Source organism: Alligator mississippiensis, chromosome 3, assembly GCF_030867095.1.
Source record: "Alligator mississippiensis isolate rAllMis1 chromosome 3, rAllMis1, whole genome shotgun sequence".
Taxonomy (NCBI): domain Eukaryota; kingdom Metazoa; phylum Chordata; order Crocodylia; family Alligatoridae; genus Alligator; species Alligator mississippiensis.
Genome location: NC_081826.1, coordinates 167,108,911 through 167,134,984, shown reverse-complemented (window position 1 = coordinate 167,134,984; position 26,074 = coordinate 167,108,911). Strand labels below are relative to the sequence as shown.

Below are 26,074 nucleotides of genomic sequence, written 5' to 3'. Positions count from 1 at the left end.
CATAACACATTTAAGTTGCCAGATATCTTACCCGGAGGAGAACACTGATTCCCACTGAAATTGTCAACTTCTCCTGCTTCAGAATATGTTACAGTTATGTCAAAGGCACTTCTCTCCTCATCCTGGTCATCCTTCATTTCAGCATTCTTCTCTTTATCATTACCTGAACAATGCCAAGAGAAACATCTTATCTATCTTTCCTACTTTCAAGTGTCATCTTTTTCACAGGGCAAGACAGAAGTTGTGACCTACAGGATGGCTTATCAGCTAAATAGTTGGCTGCTGGAAGAGAGAAGGTAAAAACAAGGATGCCTCATCCAGATTGGCTTTACAATCTATGAGAAACTTTTTGAGGCCCCACATCTTCAATAACTCAAAGCTTGTTTCAGCAAACCTTTGCCTTTTTTAAAAGGCCAAAGGAAAAAAAAATACAAAGTCCAGCTTCTTCCCTGCTCTACTCCACCCCAGCCTCAGGACTGGTAAAGGAGAACTTGTGAACCAATCCTCTCTTTGTAGCAGCAAGACTGCAGACCTGTTACAGACATTAACCAAAATAAAGAAAAGCAATGTCTTGGAGGGCCCTAAATAGCTTTACCAGTGCAAGGCTTTTGTCTTCTTTTGCATTCCTTGAAATGGGAAGACTACCCCTATACCTTGTGTAGATATCCAAAATCTTATTTCTGACCAACTTGACAACATCTGCTAAAATGTTACTTGGTCCTCCTAACATGTGGGGTTCCACAGCATTATTATAAAACTATCACTGAATTTTGACAATGCACACAAGACCAAACTGTGCAGCGAAGTTACCTTTGATTCATTTCTAGTTGAGAACACATTACTAAAGTGTCGTTGGTAGGCTGGAGAGATAGAAAATAGCTCAATACAGCATTTAGTCCAGCTCCAAAAAGTACTTGTTTTGTAGCACCTTTGACCACCAAATCTTCTTGACTATTAGAGTTGTAATGCCCATAACACAGATGATTTCCTAGATGATTCAAAAGCACTCCCCAAAGAACAAACTTTGGTTTCATTAAGCTAATTGTTAGTGGAAGCCCAAAGTCACAAAAATATGGTTTTAAAATATAGCTGATAGGGGATAAAATAAACTGAAGACAAAAAATTATGACTTGGTTACAATAATATAAAATAATCACAAAATAAGAGCCAACCACAAAAATATAGACACTGTTTAAAAGTGCCTAGTACTAAACAAAATATATTTTTTCCATTTGGTTATTAAAATATCAGGCGCACACAACATGGTCCACAGTGAAGTAGATCCAGATTAAAAAGTCATGTCCTTCATAGTTAAAAACAAGCAACATCTGAGAACACAATGAAGTTAGCAAATTATTTTTCCCCAATTGGTTTTCATTTCAATAGAGCAATGTGTGTACAGTCAGTCTCTCTTTAGCTAAAAATTCTGTACAAAAATAATGTGCAGAAACATCCCTAAGGATTTTTAATTTCAAGTTGTTTAAAAAAGACTGCATCAGAAAACAAGGTGGGGTTTGTTTGGCTTTTTTTTTTTTTTTAATTCAATTGAAAAAACATTCAGGCTGATAACATCCCTTCAAGTTAATTTTACCTTCTGGAACAAGATGTGTGTATGATACCAAAATAGAAGCTTAAGTAAAAAAGCATAAAGAAAATAATTTGCAAATTACCTTCTTTCACATCCCATAGTTTACATGCATGGTCATAGCCTAATCGATGTAGTGCCAGCTGAAATTCTTTAGGCCAGTTTTCTTTGTCTGACCTACAAAGGCACTCAACAAGTTTTGCTGCACCGGCTGATTGGCCTCTGTTTTCCACAAGCTGCATAAACAACAAATGAGATTTGTTACTGCTTCCAAAGACAAGTTTGACATTCAAAAGAAAATCTTGTTTAGTTTCTACAGAAGAAACCTTTTAAAATTTCTACTGTTCATTTTCAGGACAGAACAGTATACTAAAAATTGCAAACACTAAATATACATAATTTTTTGTACACACACAATCCCACTGAACTCAATTGGGCTACTTGTGTATGTAAAGTGATGTCTCTGACGTCTCTGCCCTGCCTGTAAAGGGTGCAGTGTAACGTTATTTTACCTTAATAAAGTTGAGCTTAGTTACAAATGACTTTTCAATACACACCACATACACAAAATGTTACTGTAAATAATGGTACAAGGGTTTCTAATTGGCAAAGACAAATCTCTTTCAAATGATACAAAGTGAGTAAGTAGATAATAACCTTATTATTTAAAAAAAACCCAGAATATATCTTTAAAACAGTCCGTCTCAGACAAAAAGCCCTGTAAGAATAGGGCTGGAGATTGCTTCCTTGGCTACATTGTAATATTTCAAACATCTCTGGGCGTGTCTACATGAGACACTAACTGTGAGGTAGACTAATTCTACTGCGCATGTTTAGACTATTATCCTCTGCATATGGCTGCACTTTAAAACCTTCTAGGATTTGGAACTGAGATTGGAGGGATTGGTGAAATGCAGTCAAGCTCATGATGCAAAAAGCTTCAGATTTAGAGCTTCATTTTGCGTTTTATTGGAAATAGTCTAAAAAAACCAAAAAAACAAAAAACAAAAAAAAATCCCTTTCTAAAAGGAAAAGTCTCTAAAATTACTAAACAAGCTTGGTTGCTACTGCAATTTTAAATTCCCTAGCAGGTGAAAATAAAAAGCAGCTGCTTTAAACATTTATTTTTATTCTCTCAATATTTGAAAAGAAAAGGACAATAAAATTAATGGAATGCATATTTATATTTCAGCAAAGATCTGTAGTAGGATGTCTCCACTAGATACCATTAGAGTAACACCAACATACAATGCATAAGAACTAAGACTACCTGTTTCTTCCATTTCCCTTTTACATGGTCTCTCTAAGTTACAATATACATTTATAGATAAAACTCCACCACTGTGCTTGGCATGTTATGCAATTCGATCTACTGTGGTAGAGGGGTGAACAAGTTTGAGAGCTCCTGCTCCTTCAGAGAATACCCTGCCAAATGCTGTGCTGTCAACATTCAGCATGACATGGGGAAAGGTGTGATTCCTCAAGTAGGCTGGTGGTTAGGGGCTTTATGCCCCCAATTAGAAGCCCAATCCCTCCAATCTCAGTTCCAAATCCTAGAAGGTTTTAAAGTGCAGCCATATCCAGAGGATAATGGTCTAAACTTGGGCTAACACATAGCAGCAGCAGGCTGCATCCTCCTACCCAAATGCATGAGACAGAAAGTCAACTGAGTTAGTGCCTCATGGCCAAAAAAGATGGAGGTGTAAACCCCAGGAACTAATAGGGTGTGTAGTCCTTCAATCAAAGAGCTGATGCTGCCTTTGCCATCTTCTCTAGTTGTTTCATATGACCCATCAACACCATCTTACTCTTTTTCTGGGTCCAGGATCAGAAAAAGCTCTCTCATCTATATTCTAGCCTCAACTAGACATCACCAGCACTATCTAAATCAGATGAGACAAAAAGTTGAGTGGCATTAATACAGGAAACACCATACCCGATTCCACCTTATAAACTATTTCCACAGCCTGTGTTGAACAGGTGTGGTGACAGAATGGCTCTGGGAGGCACCCCACACAGCAGCTCCTTCAGAAAAGGAGAGATTCTCCACAAGAACACACCAAGATATTTGAGAGAAGAAGCAAAGCTGCTGAGGACCGACTCAGATCCCTCTCCCTGGGCTTGTAGGTCACCCAACCACACCAGCTCACAATTAGCAATGTTAGCACAGCCACATGTTCTTTATCCATTGCTAAAAAGAGACTGACCAACCTGACCAATGCACTCTGTGCTAGATCCAAGACCATATGGAGACTGACAAGGGCTAAGGAGATCTGTCTAATCACAACATCCTCCATGATCTTTGCCAAGATTAGAAGGTGAGATTCTAGTCAGTACTGAGTTAGACTGCTCAAGAGAAACATGCTTAGCCCTGAAAAAGGCCACACAATTGCTTCCTGCAATGGAACAGGCAAGCCACCTTCTCTATGAGAGGCACTCACTCTCTTCATAAGCAAGGGATCCAATACTTCTCAGCTACAACACCTGAATGAACAAAGTTACTCAAACACATAAGCATTTGCAGGATTGGGGCAGAGTATATTAAAAAAAAAAAGGGGGGGTCGTTTAATATTGAACAAAGCACAAGCACACTAGAAAAGCACACTGCTAGCACTTGCATTTTCAAACCCTTTCATCTCTTCTGGAACAATCATGCAAGATCAACTTCTATAACTGTTGAAGATTATTAGATTTATAGAAAGACCAAAGGGCATTGCAGGTGAATCACATGTTGTCAAAAGTACACAACTGATAGCACTGGCTACAGATAGTCATCTTGCAGGTACATCTAATTATAAAAGTTGCAGTCACATCTCAGCTGCAATTACATTCCTAAAGATCATGATCTTTTATTTTTTGAAGAAGATAGGAGAAAAAGAAACTTGCTCATTATACTGACATAACTGAAGGTATGCTCAGGATTACATAGGGTTGTTGGCTCTTAAAGTCAGGATATAATTTGGATTCTGATATCATACCTTTAGAATCTCTTCACATTCCCTATTTATGAGACAAGAATTTATTAAGGGAATTATATCTCCGGCCTTGATTTCCAGCATGGTGGCCTCTATACGCTTCAGCAGTCGTCTATGCATCTCCAGTTGCTCAAGTTTTCGAAAATCCCAGTTTTCAATTGCTTCTGCCAGACCAGTGTAACCTTAAGAATACATGGAGAAATATGACACTAAACAAGTATAACTTCTAGTTTAACCAGATCTTTATGGACTACATATGATTTTGTCAACTTACCTGACCGGCGGCAGACACGGACACAGCAGTGGAGGCAGCAGCAGCTGATCCCCCTAAGGTAAGTGGGGCAGAGAGAGCCAGCACAGCTGAGCCGGATCCGGAGGGGAAGCCCCCCAGATCCCTTTTACTTGACCCAGTAGGGAGCCGCGCTCCCAAGCTGTGCACAAACAGAGCGCGCAAACAGGCATGCTCTGTAAGGGCGCGCCGGTGTTTGTGCCGGCATTTGCACAGGTGGGCAAGCAGGAGGGGCCAGGAGGAAGTCTTGGTAAGGGAAAGGCAAAAGCACCAACCAATAAATAAAAACGGTGTGGACATAGAGCGCCACTAGGGCCCCTGCCCAGGGAGTGCCGCCTAAATGGGGCTCCTCTGAGGCTTCCACCCAGACAGATGCTCATGAGGGGGGTTGGCGGCACTCTGCCCCCTGGCCTGCAGAGGATGCCTGGCGGGGCCCAGGGGGGGGGAGGGGGGCAGGGAATGAGGGCCCCCACACCTGTCCCACAGGTGCCCATCTTAGGGCCCTGGAGACACAGGTGAGGGAGCTCCAGGAGGAGGTTAGCAGGCTGAGGGGGATCAGGAAAGCAGAAGATTAAATTGACGGGTATTTCCTTTCCCTGCAGCGCCATGCACCAAAGGAAAAAGAGCCCCAGGAGGTGCCCTCCACAGCAGAATGGCAGATGGTCCCCTCCAGAGCCAGGGCTGCTCGCAGCAGTGCAGTACCAGCTCCCCCAGTCCAGCTGGAGAACAGGTACGAGGCCCTGGCGACATTGGAGGAAGAGGAATGTGAGGAGGAAACCTCTGGTGAGGAGGTCACTCTATGCACAGAACGGGCTGGAGGCGGCAAGTTGACCCAGAGCAAGAGACACCGGGTACTCCTCATAGGTGACTCCATTCTGAGAGGAACAGAGGGTCCCATCTGTCGCCAGGATCCCATGACATGAGAAGTCTACTGTATCCCTAGAGCACAGATTCAGAACGTGACAGAGATGATCCCGGCCCTCATCCAGCCCACTGATTACCACCCCATGGTCCTAATCCACGTGGGCACTAATGACGCAGCCAGGAGCAGTCCAGACCACCTGATGAAGGACTACCAAGTGCTGGGAGACAAGCTGAAGGAGACAGGGGCGCAGGTGGACTTCTCATCGATTCTTCCAGTGAGTGGGCGTGGAAGACGCCACGAGACCTGCATCTAGGATGTCAACTTGCGGCTTCAGGAATGGTGTTTCAGAGCAGGCTTCGGCTGTCTGGACCATGACCCTCACTTCAGAACGAGAGACATCCTCGGGTGTGGTGGGCTTCACCTCTCCCCCAAAGGTAAGCGTGTGTTCTCTTCCAGGTTGGCTGATCTCCTCCAGCGGGCTTTAAACTAGGCACATCGGGGGGGGGGAAGAGGACCAAGGGAGCCACAAAGCACCAAACCAAGAGACACCCACAAGAACAGCCCGGCCAAGTCAGGCAACGAGCACACGAAATACCCAGGTAAGAGACAGGGGCCCAGACAGTCCCGGGATTGGAGGGGGAGGCACATACACCCTCAGGAAGCCTTAAATGCCTCTACACTAATGCTCACAGTATGGGGAACAAGCAGGAGGAACTTGCCCTCCTGCTAGCTAACACAAACCCAGTCATAGTGGGGCTCACTGAAACATGGTGGGATCCAACACACGACTGGGTGATGAACATCAAGGTCTACAGGCTGTATAGGCAGGATAGAACAGGGAGGAAAGATGGGGGTGTGGCGCTCTACATCAAAGAGCAATACACATCCTCTGCAAACAGCACTGGGTCTGAGGTAGGGCAGATGGAGGTGCTCTGGGTCAAAATACAAGGGGGTTGGGGGGAAAGGGACCAAATACTGGGGGTCTACTACAGGCCATCTAACCAGGGAGAAGAGCTGAACCAGGAATTCGCAGGTCAGCTTATAGAGGCAGTCAAGTCAAGGGACATGGTCATCATGGGTGACCTAAACTACCCAGAAATTTGCAGGGAAGAACAGTCAGCCAGGTCTGACCGCTCATGTAGGTTCCTAGCCGAGTTACAGGACCTCCACCTAACCCAGAAAGTGCACAGTCCCACCAGGGGAAATGCCTTGTTGGACCTGGTCCTGGCCACAGGCGATGACCTGGCGAGGGGACTGTGGGTTCTCGACCACCTGGGCGAGTGATCAATGCCTACTGAAATTTACCATCCAGTGCAGGGTGTCAAAGGCCTGCAGCAAGGCAGCAGCCCTGGACTTCAGGAGGGAGGACTTCAATGAGGTAAGGAGACTAGTCAGGGAGGCACTGAGGTCCCAGAAGGGAGAGGAGGGGAGTTGGGAGTCCAAGAAGAGTGGTCGTTCCTTAAGGAGACGATCCTCCAAGCCCAAAGCGTGACAATCCCCATGTGGATCAAAGGGGGCAAGAGTGCTCAAAAGCCCCCATGGCTCACCAAAAGCATCCACGAATGCCACAAAGCCAAAAAGGAGGCGTACACCCAATGGAAGGGAGGGGCCATCATCAAGGAGGAGTATACCTCCTTGGCTCGAGATTGTAGGGTGGCTATTAGGAAGGCTAAAGCAGAGTTGGAAATGGGACTAGCAACCTGGATCAAAGATAACAAGAAGTCCTTTTTTAAATACATAGCGGGTAAAAAGAAGGTGCCAAATAATGTGAGGCCTCTGCAGGACATGCTTGGTAATCTGGTGGTAGCACCAGATGACAAAGCTGATCTCTTTAACAGATTCTTTGCTTCCATTTTTCTGAGCAGGGACCCCCCCCCACTGGGATTCCAGATGGACCCAGGGGAGGTGCAGCCAGGCCCAGGGTCAGTGAGGACCTAGTCAGGGAACTTTTGGAGGGACTAGATGTGTTCAAATCAGCAGGTCCTGATGACCTCCACTCCAGAGTGCTTAGGGAATTGGCAGAGGTCATTGCAGGACCGCTGGCATAGCTTTACGAGCACTTGTGGTGCTCTGGTGAGGTGCCTAATGACTGGAAAAGGGCCAATCTGGTCCCCATTTTCAAAAAAGGGAGGAAAGAGGACCTAGGAAACTATAGGCCTGTTAGTCTTACCTTGGTCCTGGGGAAGCTCTTTGAGAAAATTATCCAGGAGCACATCTGCGAGGGACCAGCAGGGGAGATCATGCTTAGGGGCAACCAACATGGGTTCATTAGAGGCATGTCCGGTCAGACCAACCTGATGGCCTTCTATGACCAGGTCACATAAACCTTGGACGCAGGTGTCGTGGGGGACATAGTCTTCCTGGACTTTAGGAAGGCCTTCAACACTGTCTCTCACCCCATCCTCACTAAAAAATTAGGCATTTGTGATGATGACGCCTACACAGTCAGATGGGTCATAAATTGGCTGGGAGGCCACACCCAGAGAGTGGTGGTGGACAGGTCATTTTTGACCTGGAGAGATGTAGGCAATGGGGTTCCCCAGGGCTCAGTCCTTGGGCCCACACTGTTCAATATCTTCATTGGTGATTTGGACAAGGGGGTGAAAAGCTCCTTGTTCAAGTTCGCAGATGACACTAAGATGTGGGGAGAAGTGAGCACGCTAGAAGAGGGGGACAGGCTACAATTAGATCTTGAGAGGTTACAGAGGTGGGTGGATGACAATAGGATGGGTTTCAATATGGACAAGTGCAAGGTGTTGCACCTGGGGAGGAAGAACCAGCAGCATACCTACAGGCTGGGGAACTCCCTTCTTGTCAGCACAGAGGCAAAGAAGGATCTTGGAATCCCTATTGATTCCAAGATGAACATGGGCCGCCATTGTGAGGACACGGTCAGGAAGGCTAACCGCACCTTGTCATGCATCCATAGATGCATCACGAGCAGGTCCAAGGAGGTGATCCTCCCCCTCTATGCAACATTGGTCTGGTACAGTTGGAGTAATGTGTCCAGTTCTGGGCACCGGACTTCAGGAGGGATGTGGACAGCATTGAGAGGGTCCAGAGGAGGGCCACTCGCATGATCGGGGGCAGACGAGCAGGCCCTACGAGGAGAGGCTAAGGGACCTGAACCTGTTCAGCCTCCACAAAAGAAGGCTGAGAGGGGATCTGGTGGCCGCCTATAAACTTGCCAAGGAGGACCAGCAGGCATTGGGACTCCCTGTTCCCCCAACCACTACCAGGAGTAACAAGGAACAACGGCCATAAGTTGACTGAGAGTAGATTCAAGCTAGATATCAGGAGGCGCTACTTTACTGTCAGGGCGGCTAGGAGCTGGAACCAACTTCCAAGGGAAGTGGTGCTTGCCCCTACCCTGGGGGGTCTTCAAAACGAGGCTAGGCAGCCACCTAGCTGGGGTCATTTGACCCCAGCATCCTTTCCTGCCCATGGCAGGGGGTCAGACTAGATGATCTGCTTGGGTTCCTTCTGACCCTACCTACTATGAAACTATGAAACATTGGATACATTAAATTTATTTCAGAGCATTGCTGGCTATGGGCTGAACTAGGTGAATAGCAGTCTACTTTTGAAAAAAAGTGGTTGGTTCTTAACACTGCTCCTTTTTTAATTACATGTTTTAAAGCTATGTAAAGAGGCATGAAAGTTGAAAATTCAAGTATTAGCAAGGTAGGAAATGTTCATACAATCTTAATTCGACCCCCCAGGGCACAGAATAGGCAAAATGCCCCTTGCCCTGCACAGCTTCTGATCTCTTCCCCAACCCCATCACCCTCACATACTGATCACTGCATATTCTTTGAGCTGTTGCCCTTCCTGGCCTCCATGCAATAGTGTAACTAGGACAGGGTGAATGGAACACCCACCCCAGGCACTGAGTATGAGGGGCACCAGCATCCCTCTCTGCTGGGAGTTTTTGCCATGGTAGGGGAAGCCCTGCCTGGCCATAGGAGTTGGGCTGTTCAGCATCACACCAAGAAATGTATCTAGGGGGCAGGGGGTAAATGGTAAGCAAAACAGGGTTCCCACCCCCAACTTCCAGGGGAGCCATTGCCTGCTCCCAATATGTATATATCAGAGGGAGAGGAAGCAAATGGCGCACCAGGATCTGCTCCAAGGAAGCTCTACCAAGGGAAAGCTGACACTGCTGATGCTGAACAGGGGCAGAGGCAGCCCAGGTAGGTAAGACTGCCTCTCTTCCTCTCACCCATGCAATTGCATGTTCCCCAACCCATCTACCATAGCTCACATACATTCACCACCTTCACCCACCCTTCCTGGGGTGCTCAATGAGTTCACTAAGCCACTGCCTTTATGCTCGGCCCTGGTGCTGGTGCCCGGCTGCAGTGTGAGATCTGGGGCATCTGGGGCTGCACACAGACCCCATGTACTGGCCCAGTCTGGTATATAGGACCATGTCATCCAGTCTGTGGACCTCCCCACAAGACCAAAAAATTATCAAGAGGAAAGAGGTGGCAGTATTACTTGCCACAGGGCTCCCAGAGTCATGACAATGAACACTGCCACTTCTCCCCTGCCACAAGGTTCAGACCTATAGACAGCCTGTGACAGGGTCCCACTTCAGGGTGGCTGTGATGCTGCTGGAGTCCCCTCAGATCTTATTTCCCCTTCCCCTCACCTACCACACCTTAGAGAAGTCACACTCAAAAATCAAGTGATAATCACCCCTACAGGCTCTAGGCTCTGTTTGTCCTTAGAATCATAAAAAATTAGGGTTGGAAGGGACCTCAGGAGGTCATCTAGTCCAACCCCCTGCTCAAGACAGGAGCATCCCCAACTATATAATTCCAGGAATCATTCCTTTAAAACCTCCAAGAATGGAGATTCCACAACTTCTCTAGATAACCTGCATACAGGACCTTCACTTAACTTGGTCCTGGCTACAGGGGATGATTTGCTGGGGGATCTACTGACAGAAGGTAACCTAGGGGACAGTGACCATCACCCAATTTAATTCACTATCTGGCGTAGGGTGGGAAGGATAACTAGTAGGGTGGAAGTGCTCGACTTCAGAAAGGCTAAATTCAATATGGTCAGGAGACTAGTTAGTGAGGCACTGAAGAACGGAAGAATTGGTGAGACAGGAGTGCAGGAAGAGTGGTCGTTCCTAAAGAGAGCAATCCTACGGGCACAGAAGGAGAAAATCCCTTTGCACAGAAAAGGAGGAAAAGGGGCCAAGAAACCCTCTTGGCTGAACAGGGAAGTCTGGGAAAGCCTAGGGGCTAAAAAAGAAGCATATAGGCTATGGAAACAGGGGGTAGCTACCAAGGCAGAGTTTACTTACTTGGTCTGCATTTGCAGGGAAGCAGTCAAACAGGCCAAAGCTGAAACAGAACTTAGGCTGGCAACAAAAATGAAAGACAACAAAAAGTCCTTCAGGTATATAGGGAGCAAAAAGAAGGTGCAGGGTAGCATAAGCCCCCTACAAGACAAACGAGGGCAATTAGTGACAGATAGTGGGGACAAAGCTGAGCTCTTCAATGAGTTTTTTGACTCTGTATTTCTGAATTCAGTTCAGGACAAATCTCCCTATTGGATCACAGATAGGCATAAAGGGGAAACCAGACTGTTAGCACCGACTTAGTGAAGAGAGACTTGGAGGGGCTGGGTGTGTTTAAGTTAGCAGGCCCAGATGATTTTTATCCAAGGATGCTCGAGGAATTGGCCAGTGTCATAGCAGAGCCACTGGCACGGCTGTTTGAGCACTCTTGGCACTCAGGTCAGGTACCAGAGGATTGGAAAAGGGCCAATGTGGTCCCTATTTTCAAGAAGGGGAGGAAGGAAGATCTGCGTAACTACAGACCAGTTAGTTTCACCTCTATCCTCAGGAAAATCTTTGAAAAAATTATTAAGGATCACATTTGTGGGAGTCCAACAGGGAAAGCAATGCTAAACAGCAACCAGCACAGATTCATAGCAGGTAGATCCTGCGTGACTAACCTTGTTTCTTTTTATGACCAGGTCACAAAATGCTTAGATGCAGGAATCGACGTGGATGTCATCTACTTGGATTGCCTTCGATACAGTATTACATTATACTGTGATCGATAAACTGAGCGACTGTGATGTAGATGACTACGCGGTTAGGTGGGTGGCAAATTGGCTTAGGGGTTGCACCTAAAGAGTAGTGGCGGATGGGTCAGTATCGACCAGGAGAGATATGGGCAGTGGAGTCCCACAAGGCTCATCCCTTGGACTGTTGCTGTTCAATGTCTTCATCAGCGACTTGGATGAGGGTATAGGAATTCCAAATTCATTGATGATACCAAATTATGGGGTAAAGGTAACACACTAGAGGGTAGGGAACAAATCCAGGTGGATCTGGACAGGTTGGAAAAGTGGGCAAAAAAGAATAGGATGCAGTTTAATAAGGACAAATGCAAGGTGCTGCACCTAGGGAGAAGGAATCACCAGCATGCTTACAGGCTGGGGGAGGACCTTCTCAGAAGAACAGCAGTGGAAAGGGATCTCAGAGTCACTGTTGACTCCAAGATGAACACGAGTCATCAGTGTGACGAAATGATCAGTAAAGATAACTGAACTTTAGCATGCATTAGTAGGTGCATGACAAACAGGTCCAAGGAAGTGATGCTTTCCCTTTAACTGGTCAGGCCGCAGTTGGAGTACCACGTCCAGTTTTGGGGGCCACACTTCAAGAGGGATGTGGACAACCTTTAGAGGATTCAGAGGAGGGTCACTTGTATGGTTGGGTGCCTGAGGACAAAGTCCTACAAGGAGAGATTGAGGACCCTGGATCTCTTCAGCCTCCACAAGAGAAGGTTGAGAGGGGATCTTGTGGCTGCCTACAAATTCATCAATGCAGGGCAGCAAGGAATAGGAGATACTCTGTTTACCACGACACCCCTTGGAGTCACTAGGAACAACAGCCACAAACTGACAGACAGCAGATTTAGGTTAGACATCAGAAAGAACTTCTTTACGATAAGGGTTGCCAAAATCTGGAATGGGCTACCAAGGGAGGTGGTGCTCTCCCCTACCTTGGGGGTCTTTAAGAGGAGGCTAGACAGGCACCTGACTGGAGTCGTCTGACCCCAACGCTCATTCCGGCCCAGGGCAGGGGGTCAGACTCAATGATCTCCTGAGGTCTCTTCCAACCCTAGCATCTATGAATCTATAACCTGTTTTAGTGCTTTACTACCCTTCTCACAAGAAAGCATTTTCCTATGATCTAACCTAAACTTCCCTTGCTGCAACTTGAAACTGTTGCTCCTTGTTCTGTCATCTGCCACCACTGAGAACAGTCTAGCTCCATCTTCTTTTGAACCACTCTTCAGGTAGCTGAGGGCTGCTATTAAATCCCCTCTTAGTCTTCTCTCCTCCAGACTAAATAAGCCCAATTCCCTCAGCCTCTCCTCTTAGTCATGTGCCCCACATCTCTAACTATTTTTGGTGCCCTCCACTGGACTCTCTCCAATTTATTCACATCCTTTCTACTGTGGGGGGCCTAAAATGGGACACAGTACTCCAGATGTGGCCTCACATGTGCCAAATACAGGGGAAGAATCGCTTCTCTGGATCTGCTGGCAAAGCTCCTACTAATGCAGGCCAGTATGCCATTAACCTTCTTGGCAACAAGGACACACTGTTGGCTCATATTCAGCTTATTGTCCACTGTAACTCCCAGGTCCTTTTCTGCAGAGCTGTTGCTTAGCTAGTTGGTTCCTAACTGGTACCAGTGCATGGGATTGTTCTGGCCCAAGTCCAGGACTTTGTATTTGTCCTTACTGGACCTCATTAGATTTCTCTCATTTGTCAAGGACTCTCTGAATCCTGGCCCCACCCTCCAGTGTATCTACCATTTGGTGCCATCTGCAAACTTGTTAAGGGTGCACTTGTTAAAGGGCGTGGGGGGGGGGGCACAGATCGAGGCTCCCACGGTGAGGGAGGGAGTGGGGCTGGAGCAGGGGCAGAAACAGGTGAGGCCCAGCCAGGGAGGGGCAGGCCATGGGACGGAAACATGAGCGGCTTGTCCAGGGGGTGGTTCCCGCCAGGGTGTGTACCCCCGGGGAAGCAAGGGGGGCATGTGCCCCTGGATTTGTGTGTGGGGTGAGGGTGGGCTGCCACAGTAGTCTGAGGCTAGAGGCGGTGCCGGGCTCTCCTCGACAGGGGGGTTGGGCTGGGGTTGTACACAGGGCAGGCAGTGGCAGTGCTAGAAGGGGGGGGGGGCTACAGCCACCCCAAAATTCATCATAGCCTCCCCATAGCAGCCCCTCCCAGTGCCACCACTGCCTGCCCCAAATGCAGCCCTGGCCCAACCCCCCTGCTGGGAAGAGCCCAGCACCATTCCTGGCCCCAGCCAACAGACACAGCCTGCCCCGCACATGAATCCAGGGGGCACGTGCCCCCACCCTGGGGGTGCACACAGTGGCAGGAGTGCCCCTCCCCTGCCCCACACCCCACAGATGAGCTGTCCCATGCCCCACCTGGGGAATACCTGCCCCTGTCCCATTCCCTCCCTCACCACAGGGGCCTCGATCTGTCCCACTATGCCCCTTCCCCGCCACAGACTTACTGGCCAGACGCTGCTCTCCAAGCTGCTGGGCTGCATATCAGCAATCAGATTGGTGTTGGGCGATGCGACTCATTAAAAATTGGCCATTGATATTGGCCAAAAAAAAATCTTTATTGGTGCACTCTTAGCATTTATGTTGGTTTAAATTTACTGTGCAGTAAATTACTGCACAGCAAGTAAGAATAGGTTGGCATCTATATGTGCAAGTGACTTAGGACTAAATTTAGTCCCAGATCAGAGCAGCCTGACACTTGCCCCTGTGGCCACCGGGGAGAGCTCCAGCCTCTCATCACATGGCTGCCAGCCTTTGGGACTAAGTTTAGTCCCAAACTGAAGCCAGAGCAAGATGCCAGCACTTGAGACTAACTTCAGTCCCACCAGGAAGAGCCCAGCACAGCTGAAGCCTGTCTAGTCTGGCTCTGTAGGCTGCCAAGGAAAGAACTGTGGATTGAGATGGCTATGGCCTGAGCTATTAACTGAGACCCTGCAACAGTGAGGACTTTGAGTTAAGGTAGGGTACAAGCTGCTGTAGCCTGGGAGGCCAAGAACCAGGAGGGAGAGAGAGAGAGAGAGAGAGAGAGAGAGCGCCCAGTACCCAAGAAAGGCAGTGACAGGGCCAGAGGCCAAGGACAGAAATTGATAAAGGCATAGAGACTTGAGCCCAAGAGTGACAGAGACTGATAAAGACATAAGAAGTTGAACAGATTAGAGCAGAAATTGGGGCTAAATCCACACTGATGAGTAATAGGTAATACCTGCAAGGCAGGGGCATGGCTGTAGAAAAGGTCAGAGGCCATGAATAGCCATTATGGCAATCAGAGCACTGGAAGGCAAGAATGTGCCAGGAGGGCTAGAATTAGCCTGAGGGTGGAACAGAGGTAGGTGGGGGTTGCCAAGAACCAGTAGACTTGAGAAAGAAAAGGGCTTGCTCTGGGCCCTTAAGGGAGCCTCCCTTTTTCCTAAATAAAATATTAACAGGAAGGCATGGCAGGTGAGAGCAAAGGAGGGGAGGGTACCTGGAGAGCCAAAACCGAGCAGGACTCATGAGGTCACCAGGTTGTGTTGCAGCAGCTCCCAGGACTCAGTCCTGCTACACCAGGTTTTACATACTGCTTTCTAGCAGAAGTCTGGTTTGTGAAAATGTATAACAATTTGGTGGTGTATCTGAACATTTAAAGGCTATTTAAAACATAACTTCAAGGCAGAGTTCTGTTCCGTTTTTAGTACAAACTCACCTATTGTACATCCCTGTACATACACTCAAACCTAGAGAAATACAGTAATATAAAGCTGATAAAAACAGGAGAAAGATTATAATTAAATGATTTAACCCACAAAAAATTACATGCATTAAACTTTACAGATGTCTATAAAAAAAAAAAAAGACAAATGAGAGACTAACATGAGTCCCCATGTTTATAGGGTCTCAGTGCCCCAAGAACAAGTTTTCTTGGTTGGTGAGGAGACCTGTGGTCAATTATAGAACCTCTGTCTTCGGTCTGAAAACTAAAGTTGTAGTCTTTCTGTTTGGAACACCGTAATACCGTAACAGTCATGTGGGTGACACTCAACCTGCTCTTAACACTTATGTACCTACCATTGTGGCACTGCCTGCTAACTAGTTGGCAGTTTCAGCAGAAATGAAGAGATTAGGGATTAAATTGGCAAGAGCTGAAGCAGACAGTGCTATCCTCTTAAGCGCTGTCAAGTTTTGATGTCCTTCCACCAAAACAGGACGCTACTCAAGGTAGATTCTGAAAAGCCTTGCATCTTCTTTTTTTGCACTGCATTGAAAAAAAAGGGATTTTTTTTTTTGTGATTTCTTAGTTGGTCTAATAAAAGGTATAATCTCTGAACCAAGAGTTCTAGCATTTTACATTTCTTGTCTCAGACCAACACGGTTACCAAATACATCCCTTGCATATCTTCTCTTGCATTTTTCAGAGTTGACAAGGGTGACTTTAAAACTTCATTCATTATGCTTCAGAGTTAGCATTCAACTGAAAAGAAAGGGTACTGTCCCTACCACTCAAACTCCCCTTTTTACATTGTGTGCAGACAGACAGATTTCACTGCATCAGTTGTGTAGTTCACATTTTTTAAGTTTTGCTTGCAATGTTAAGCACTGCAGACTACGATTGTTTTTGATTGGCTGAATGACAGTTTAAATTAATCAAATCTAAGATCATAGAATGAAAAATGGTACCTAAAAAATAATGACTCAAGCATGAACCCACATCAGCCTGATTTCTGTTCTCAAATCACTAGGTGGTTCATCCAGTTAAATGCAGAAACACAGTGATGGATATAAGCTTGTCTTGCCTGTACTACAACTATGGAAATAGGAGTGGCTTCCCAGAGGAACTGATCCAACCACTTTCACAAGCACACAGCATGAAAAAGTGTGAACATCTAATCCTTTTAGCTTTATCAGTGAACACAAACCTGCTGCTATGAGTGAGTCTAGAAATCCGCGAAACCATCCCTTGTCTTCAAGTTCCAGTATCAGGTTGAGAAACATTCCCGCAGCAGCAGTTGTTCCGTTTTTTTCTTCAGCCTGAATCCTTTCTATGACTTCTGCAAATAAGCCAGATGACAGAACTGGTATGAGCTTAAGGGTGATGGTGTGCCACTGATGTAGCTTGCTGCAGGGTCTACACCAGGGGTGGGCAAAACGCAGCCCAGGGACTGGATGCAGCCTGCCAGGCCATTCTATCTGGCCCGTGGGGCCCCTAAAAAAATTTAAAAATTAATATTTATCTGCCCTGGGCTGCCTGTCATGCGGTCCTCAATGGTTTGCCAAAACCCAGTAAGCAGCCCTCTGCCCAAAATAATTGCCCACCCCTGGTCTACGCTCTGTGAATATTTATTAGCTGTGCTCACAATATGGGTGTTTGCTAGTCACTGTCCTTCCAGAGGCAGAGAAAGGAAAGTATATCCCCCTGTTAAGTGGGAAAATCTTTGGAGATAGCCAAATTATATCATATAATTAAGACTGAAAACTTTTAGGTGAAACTGTTAAAGCCAAAAAGGGGGTTTTGCAACATAAGTCCTCCTGCATTTAAGGGCATCACTGGCTAATTAGTCTTTGAAAAAATTGACTTCCACATGTTCACTAAGCCCCACTTTGGGTGCTGCAGAAACCAGGACTGTGGTGCCTGTGAAGTAAACATCACCAGCCATTACCAGAAGTGCAGCTCCCCACTGTAACTGGGAATGCTTGGCAGGAAGTGTTCCGAGTCGCAACGATCCCCCGGACCAAACAGAAGTTCACTGTTGGTTTCAGGTGGGAGGGAAATCTAGCTGCTGGCTGCCAACTTGCAGCCAGTTTCCCCTAGAAACAGCCACTCCTTTCTCCCATCCTGTTCCCGTTTCAGAATGGGAGGGGGGAAAAGAAGCAGAGGGAACTCATTCTAGGGGTTCCCCAGCCAGCGCTGAAGGGTGGGATGGGCGAATTCGAGCCCACCCCCCCCACCGTGAAGGCACTCCAATATACTCACCCCACCTTCTAGCGGGGGCCGAAAAGCCCCCAGTCTGAACGCCCTCCACCCGCTTTCCCCCCCTCCCATTCTGAACAGCTCAAGCTGGCAGGCAGCACAGACAGAAGTTACCAACTAGACACCCTGTTTTGAAATGTCTTCATCTGAACCCTCATGCAATGAGGAGTCATATTTTCACCTGATCAGCCATTCTTTAAGCTGTCTGCAGCCGTCCACTTGTGCTTGATTAAAAATTGGGTGAAAATTTTCATTTCTGTCTGTGCCCTCCAAGGCTCTGATTTAAGATTTAACCCATTTGCAGCTTTTGCTAGAGCCTCTGTGCAGCAGCTGAATATGGCAGCAACCCTTAGTATACTAAGGGGCAACCTTTTTAGCAGGTGTGCCACAAACGAGCCTTGTGTGTTCCCCTAAGTGCTACTCCGATCCCCTTCTACTGTCCTATCTCCTGCTCTGCTTTCTGCTCCCTGCCTTGTACCGCCCTGTCCAATCAGCCAGGTGCTACATCATATGCTTGGTGCTGTCTGTACCAAGTGCACCACAGGTTGGTCATCCCTGCACATTCTAGTATTTCCTGCATGTTCTAATAACCAAGGATCCAGGTGTTCCCGTTGCCATGGAAAAATGCAGTAAAACATGGATTTTCTCATTTTACAGAGAAAAACCTGGATTTTCTTCTTTAAAGGAGAAAAATGCAGGAAACATTGGTTTTCTCCTTGCAGGCAGGCAGAAGCAGGCTGGTGGTGTGTCACCATGGCGGCACTTGGCTTGCGGCAGTGGCACCAAGCTTCCCCACCCAGCTCTGCCCTGCTGCACTGGGTCCCACCCACTGGGCTTTGGAGGCCCCTGAGGGAGGGCCGCAGGGCGGAGAGCCCGCGTCTACAGTGGGCAGCCCTTGCCCACTCCTCCCCCACTACAGGATCCGCTCCAGCCGTGATACCTATGGGGGAGGAGGAGCGGGGCACCACACTCCGCCACAGCAGCCACTGCCTCCCATGAGTGGTAGGCAGGGCTCAAGCACTGCTGCAGGGGGCTGTTGACCCAGGTCCCTGGCCCCATAGCCCTGGCAGTTAGGGGCCACCTCCAGCAGGGCTGGGGCAGGGTGAGGTCCTGCGGGTGGGGAGTGAGGGGCATCAGCAGGGCCGGGGGGCTGCGGGTAGGGGAGTGACAGATTCTTAATCAGAAAATTTGCATTTTTATCAGCAGATTTGCAATTTTTAAGACAAAGAAAACCAGGATCCCTGGTTATGACCATTAGTTAAATCCCAGAAGAGCCTCCAAGCCCCAGTCATGGACTAAGACTCTACTGTGCTGGGTGCCTACCATGAGAAATAAAAAGATGATCCTTGTTCTCAATAAGCTAAAGATTGGCACCTTGTAGAGGATACACCTCAAACCTCAGGCAACAAGGTGCACAGGGGAAGGGACAGGGGGAAGGGGCAGCCGTACAGGGCACAGAGGGCCCTTACCCTGATCCCAGCTCTGCTCCGCTCCCTCCCATCCGGGTCCAGTCCCAGCACCCCCACTCCCGCCCCTCCCTCCACATCCCTTTCCCCGCAGACTTCCCTGCAGGGGGGAGGGGGCGTGCACATGCACACACGCACTCAGCCCTCCCCCAAAACATTTTCTCCCTCTGCCTATGAGAGCATTCCATCTTTTTACTCTTCTGTGAAACATGACGCATCATAACCAGAAGGAAATGTGACTACATCCTGCTCGCCACTAAACAGCTTCAAGGTAAATAGACTATTCCAACTTTTCTCTGAGCCTAACCTGCAAAAAATGAACTATGCCAAACTGGAGATTTTACCACGTCTTTAATTCTCCTATGAAATATGAACTTTAATTTCTATCTAGGAGAACTTTTACAATCTTTTCTCCTATGCCTAAAGAAGAGTGCCTGTTGCCTGAAAGCTTGCAAATACTTTTTTTTTTGCAAAAATCTAGTTGGTCTAATAAAAGATATCACACCTCTACCACAAGTTCTGATTCTTTTTGCCTCTAGACTAATACAGCTACAACCTGAGTACATGCGTACATGCACACACACTGTCCTTGGTTCAAGGTTTAGATTCTTTTTAAACAACACGTATACACCCACGTATATCAGTAGAAATACCTTTCTTAGAAATGAAGCCAGAAAGAGAGATGAGGAAGTAGGGGCAGGAGGCAAAAACAAGCAGAAGTAACAAAAGGGGAAAAGGAACAACACAAACTGCTAAAACTGGCACCAGTCAGAAACCAACCGTGCACCGCTGTGACACCTGCTCTCCAGAGGAGCAATCAAGACGCAGGATCTTGCCCCCCCAGCATGTCCTGAACCCACCCACAACATGTCCAGTGGATCTCTCACCTTCAGTGAGCCATTCCCTCATGTTGCTTAAAATATACACAGGGTTCAGTGTCGTCACAATATAGTTCTTGTAGAACTGCAGGGCCACCTTGTCTTCTGCAGTCATTTGTGCTCAGGCTTATTCAGATGGCTGTTGCTGAAGAATTAGATTCCCGATTTACTTTCTAACCTGCACATGCAAAAGAAGGAAAAAATCCCTTTGGAGCAAAGTGCTCCAAGGAGGAAGGAATCCCCCACCCTTCTCAGGGCTGCAGCAGCAGAGACCCAGGCAAGGATCTTCTACCCAGCCCTTTAAGGAAAAGGGTACAGCTGTAAATTGAATTCATAGTCCCTCCAATTAGAATAGCTTCTTGGATATCAGCTGACTCGGAGACAAAGAAAAAAAAATAGAACAGACTGAGCCTGTAAGGGTGGGAGGAAGAGAAGAAAGGAAACCGAAACTTGAAGCCTGTGCAAAAGAGGTGTGGCCAATGCAACTGCCAGGGTAGCAGCCAGTGTGTGACGCTAGCAGATGCAGCAAAGTAGGAAACGGGTGAGCTAAATATTCACTTTCCCAAAGTTACTTAAAGAAAAAGAAGAAGGGTGCATGTGCCTGAAAGCTTGCAAATAAAGAATATTTTTTGCAACTCTCTGGTTGGGCTAATAAAAGATATCACCTCCCCAGGAGTTCTGATTTAAAAAAAAAAGTCACACCAACCATGCCATACCTAGGTATGCAAGCAAATCCACAGCCAGCTGACTCAAAGGCAGTCAAATAACTTTGATTTGATACAACAAGTTCCCCCTCTCCTTCCTTCCACCTCTGTCCCTAGAAAGATTTGAAATAATCAGCTGCAAGATCCTAAATCTTAAGATTCAAAAATCCCTTCCAAAGAAACAAGTGTAAGTGCCGAGAGCTGGTGTTTACACAGATTTCTGAGTTAGGACAGCTTGGCAAATTAAATCCTCTCAAGAACATAAATAAAACAACAGGAAATTAGAAGGTGCTGGTTATAGCCATGTCACTCTAAAGACATAGACAAACACTGCTCTTTTGGTAAATGTGGATCTTTTATTAGACCAACTGAATAGTACAACGCAGGCACAGCTCACTCTGGGCAGAAGGCTCTGGGAGCGGGGACTATGCCCTCCTGCTGCTCGCCCAGCCGGGGCAGGACAGTGCCACTGCAGTGCTTCAGACAAGTGACGCACAGCATCAGAAGCCGCTTCAGCCTAACCACACCTCCTGGACAAGCCATGGCCTTGCCCTGCTGTGCCCCGGTTGGGCGAACAGCCGATCATGAGGGCAGGTGCACGCACCCAGGTCAGGAAGGGGCTGGTGGCAGGCTATGGGGAGTTTTAGGGTGGCTGGAGCTCCCCCATAGCTGCCGCTTCACTGCGCTCTGCAGGGCCGGCCTGGGAGCACATGCCCGATCCCATGCCCTCCTGGACTGGTGGCCTGAGCCCCCCCTCCCTGAGTCCCGCGCCTCCCCATCACAGCTGGGCAGCTTGTCCCAGCCCCAATCCCTCCCTCACTGCGGGGGCATTGATCTGCCCCACCCTTCCCTCCCCCCTCAACAAACTTACCAGCTGGAGTCAGCTGTGTCCAGCGTGGTCAAGGACTGCTGCCTGTTCAGTCTACAGCCAAATCTTCAAACTGGTGCCTAATCTCTCTGAATCGATTCGGAGGCTTCCAGTTCAATTTGGAGCTTTTAATGGGTCTCCAGATTTGATTCTGATTTGGAGCTTCAGCCACCAAATCGGGCCGATGTCCTCTGAATTGAATTGGCTACCGAAGCTTCGCACAACCCTGATGCTAAACACATGAAGCATACCTATAGTGAGGAAATGGAACTAATAATTTCTCCTGCTGCATTATACAAGGTTTTATGAGAAGATCTTATACTTCTATACACCTAAGTTTTTTTTATCATAATTGGAAAAGTGAAGCTTTTCTACTTTTTCAACTCCTAGTTACAGTTGCAGAAGTTTCAGCTGCACTTCTTTAAATAAATTCTGTCATTGAACTGAAACATTAGCTTCAGTGAATATGAAGAAGACGTTCTCTTTGCACTTGAAGGCAAAAGATGATTTAGCACTTCAAAGGTGTTAGCCAGTGACTTTCAAGTTCTACTGTTTACCATCTTTAAAAGATGAGCAGTAAATATCTGATTAATATTTTCAAATTAAAAACATAATTGCAGTCAACAAAGACCTCAATCCCCCTTGTCAGGTTCCAGATTAAAACACTGTACACAGGCATGACTAATATGCAAGAGATGGTCTAGTAAAACAGTTTCTAAAAAGGAAAGCACCTTGCTAGTCTCTTTTTAAATAGGCAGAAATCAACAGGAGCTGAAACAGAGCAAAATTTCAAGCCTGTCTTCACTTGCATTATGTCCAATCCCATACAAAAAATGCACACATTAACAGTACATTGTTTCTCATTATGAAAACAGTTAACTCAATGGTTATTAACTTTTATAGACTCTAGGCACCCCTCAGAAAATGTCAGCACTTGGTTTTCACCCATTTTTGACTACAGAAAAATAATAGAGCAATTCTCCTGTTACAAAGAACTCAGAAAGATGGCATCACGTCACAATGTTTTTAACACCATGGATTTCCTGTTTGAAATCTCTGGGTTTATCTTGTGAAGTACGTTTGCACTTAATGCTAAAATTGTGTGCTACCCTCAAAAGGATCTCAAGTCACTCTGGATGAGAATCACTGGGTTAACCAGTTCCATATGAGGGCTAAGGCAGAAATGTCACTGAAAGAATCATCAACAATAGACAATTATACTTTTTCAGGACTCTGCTATCGGAAATTATTAGGGAGCTTGAAACTACACTGAAAATATAAGCATTCAAGGTTAACAAAGAAGATACTATTTTTATACGGTATATGCTAGATTTAGATATAGCACTATATGCAACAGTAGTACTGAATTGTTAAAGAGAATAATTAAACATGTTCTGCAAGTTATAACCTAGACTGAATTTCTGAGGGATCCTGAAAATATACCTGCATTAATTCTGAACACAAACAGCTCAACTATGCTAGAAGTTACCAGGATAGTCCTTCAAATGGTGTTGTAAGCCTATGGCAACTTTAATAAAGATTTGGACAGTTAAGTATGTTGCTTCAAAAAAATAAAAAAGAAATTAAAAAAAAAAGGGGGGAGGGGAGGAAGTACAAAATGCATACAAGATGTGGAAGCCAATAGACTGACGTCCCTGAATATAAACACACCTGGAAGCCAAATGGTCAGAGGCTGCATGCTTTCCACCCCCACCCACCCCGCCCTTATACCAGCTCAAGCCAAGAGCCCCTTGGGCCACACACTGCATGGGCACTCCTCACCTCCTCCTTCACAGCTGCATCATGCAGGCAGGAACCCCAGTTTCACCCTCAGGTCCCTGGCCCTGCAAGCTGCACTGTTCCACACTGCCCCGTTCCCTGGGACAGAGGCAGGAAGTGGAAGCTGGAGGAGGGACAGGGAGCCCTGAGACTCTCTGGGTGCTGTGATAGTGGGAGCGACTGTGGCATAGGGGGCCACAATTTAACCCCTAATGAGCGGCCAGCTGGACAGCCCTGACTTAAAGCAACAGAATCAGCTAAGCATTTAAAATGATGAGTGTTTGTAAAAGCATGTTCATTTTTAGACACAGAAATAAGGTTTTAGTCTGGACTGTTCCTTTACAGATTGGATTTTTGTAATGCGTTTATTTTAAAAGATCAGAGAGAACTTCACTTCATTTGCTCTTTCACAACCAGAGATATAGACTTTAATAGGGTAACCATGCTCCTGCGTATTCCATATATAGTTAGCATACACTAGGATATAATAAAACTGAAAACTTAAAAGATAGCATTGAAATAATTTAAACATTTTCCTCTTGCATGTGCCTCAACAGTTCCCACACCAGATTATCATTAGTCTGGAATAGGTTTCAACCCCTCAGGCATTTCTATCTGCTCCTCACCCATCCTAGTCTGAATCCATAGAAATCACTGCCACTACAAATATCTTTCTCCTATCTTCCTTCCTTCTCTAACTGAATCACATTCCAGCCATTTAATCCCATATACAAACACCTAATCCCTCACTTGCATGACTGCATTTATTCCTCGTTGTCCCCTTCTCCATTTTATGTACTATCCTTATGTTGCCAACCATGCCTTCCCCTCCTTTTGTAGATTTTTTTTTAGCAATAATTATCCCTTTTTAAAATCGGTTACCTCTCAACATCCTTCCTTTGTCTTGCCCTATGATCATAAACTCTATTGTCTGCAGCAAGTTACATTGTAATTCACAGGTCTAGATGTTATACTCTAGATTTATTTATAAAATTGTGCAAAGGCACCTCTGTTAGGCACTAGGAACCTACTGCATGAATTAAAATATATGATAATATATTTTATGAAGTATTGTGCATGCATGAATATCCAGCCACGGAATGATTAATGAGACCTTCTGGGAGCTCTGACAACACAAAAGGCAATAGCCTAATGGTTCAGTAATAATGGCAACTGAGCCATCTTCATTGATATTTTAGTGTATATAATGCATCCAGAAGGCCATGGAAATAAGGACAGGTTAGCAAACTGCTTACAAGGCCACAGTTAAAAACAACTGAAAACCAAATAATAAAGATATTGACAAATGAAATTGAATTATTCTTGCTGGAAATCTAAAAGTTTGCTGTGACTTTTACAAAAAGAGAGAGAGAGAAAATTACAGAAGGAACATGAAGAACTTTGTAAGACGACCCTATATTTACTGTTTCAACGTTTCTTAAAATGTTACGCCAGTAATTCTTAGCCAGGGAACTGCAGCATACTGGGATACCTTGAAACCCTTTCAAGGGTGTCACCAAGTGCCACGCAATGTTAGCAGTCTTAGGTGTGCAACCTTGATTCACAAGATAAACCCAGAGATTTTAAATAGAATTCAAAACACTAAAAACATTCTGACCTGTTGTGGTCAGAGTTCTTTGGAACAGAATTGCTCTATTATTTTTCTTTAGTAAAATTTTGAGTGAAAACTAAGAGCTGGCATTTTCCAAGAGGATGCCTCAAATCTATGAGTCATTACATTAAATAACCATTTTACAAATGAAAAGTCTGTACCTGCTATCACAGGAACCCAACATTACTAGAACTGGGGGGTGAGGGGCAACTATTTTGTTCACTTGCTAGCATCTTAGCTACTGTCAATTCATCCTTCACTTTTGTGTCATCCTTCACACAATTCCAGAGGACCTACATAATCAACAGGAAAAATGGGGCAAAAAAATTAAACAACTCTGGATCAGATGAATTTAATGATAAAGTTCTTGTCTTTCAATGAAACATTAAGCACATTTATGCCTTTCAGTGCTTGATGTGCCAGAAAAGCCAGAAGCCTTTTATTTATTTATTTTTAACCACTCAGGACATGGTGCAGAGAAAAACTGAGTAACTGTTAAGTCAAGTAGCAACCAACTACATACCCACACTATATTTTGGTTATTTTGGAAAGGCAATGGCTACAGTTAAATGTAATAATCCTGAAGCTTTTGACAGTGTAGGTAGAAACAAAGGAACAAAACCAAAAAGACGTGAAAGGCTCCGATTCTTCCATTCAGTTACATTAGAAAACAAGAAACGTTTGATGTGTGGCCTCTACCTTGCCAACTTACTTTTAATGAAAACATTTGTGTCTCAGATATACTATTTTCCACCTACACTGAGACAACACAGCAGTCTGAAGATAAGAGACACATGATCTTAGCCCACAAGAGGCAGGCATGCGGAAGATCATTACACTGGATTTAAAATCTGTTATCTTATTGCTTTATTGGGACGCCAACAGAATTCATGTTTACTATAATGGTAGTCTGGTTCAAGGTTTGTACAGAAATTGCTGGCACTTTTTTGGCAGAAGTCAAGCTGAAACAATGCAGATCAAAGAGGA

General features: G+C 46.0%; 1 protein-coding gene across 4 annotated transcripts in view; it reads right to left on the bottom strand.

Annotated features, from left to right (window-relative positions):
• RIGI (RNA sensor RIG-I) overlaps window positions 1-23,360 on the bottom strand; it is a 43,626-nt gene extending 20,266 nt beyond the window's left edge. The window contains exons 1-7 of one of the 4 annotated variants that reach the window (XM_059724637.1): window positions 21,700-23,360; window positions 20,841-20,941; window positions 20,134-20,302; window positions 16,729-16,860; window positions 4,564-4,742; window positions 1,671-1,821; window positions 32-163 (exon numbers count right to left, since the gene is read on the bottom strand). In XM_059724637.1, the coding sequence (XP_059580620.1) occupies window positions 32-163; window positions 1,671-1,821; window positions 4,564-4,742; window positions 16,729-16,860; window positions 20,134-20,239 (700 nt within the window). In that variant the 5' untranslated portion in view covers window positions 20,240-20,302; window positions 20,841-20,941; window positions 21,700-23,360. Of the gene's footprint in view, window positions 1-31; window positions 164-1,670; window positions 1,822-4,563; window positions 4,743-16,728; window positions 16,861-20,133; window positions 20,536-20,840; window positions 20,942-21,699 lie in introns of those variants that run through there. The other 3 variants (XM_059724636.1, XM_019490707.2, XM_006265462.4) reach the window with 3 other exon arrangements.
• Between the last annotated feature and the right edge of the window lie 2,714 nt (window positions 23,361-26,074).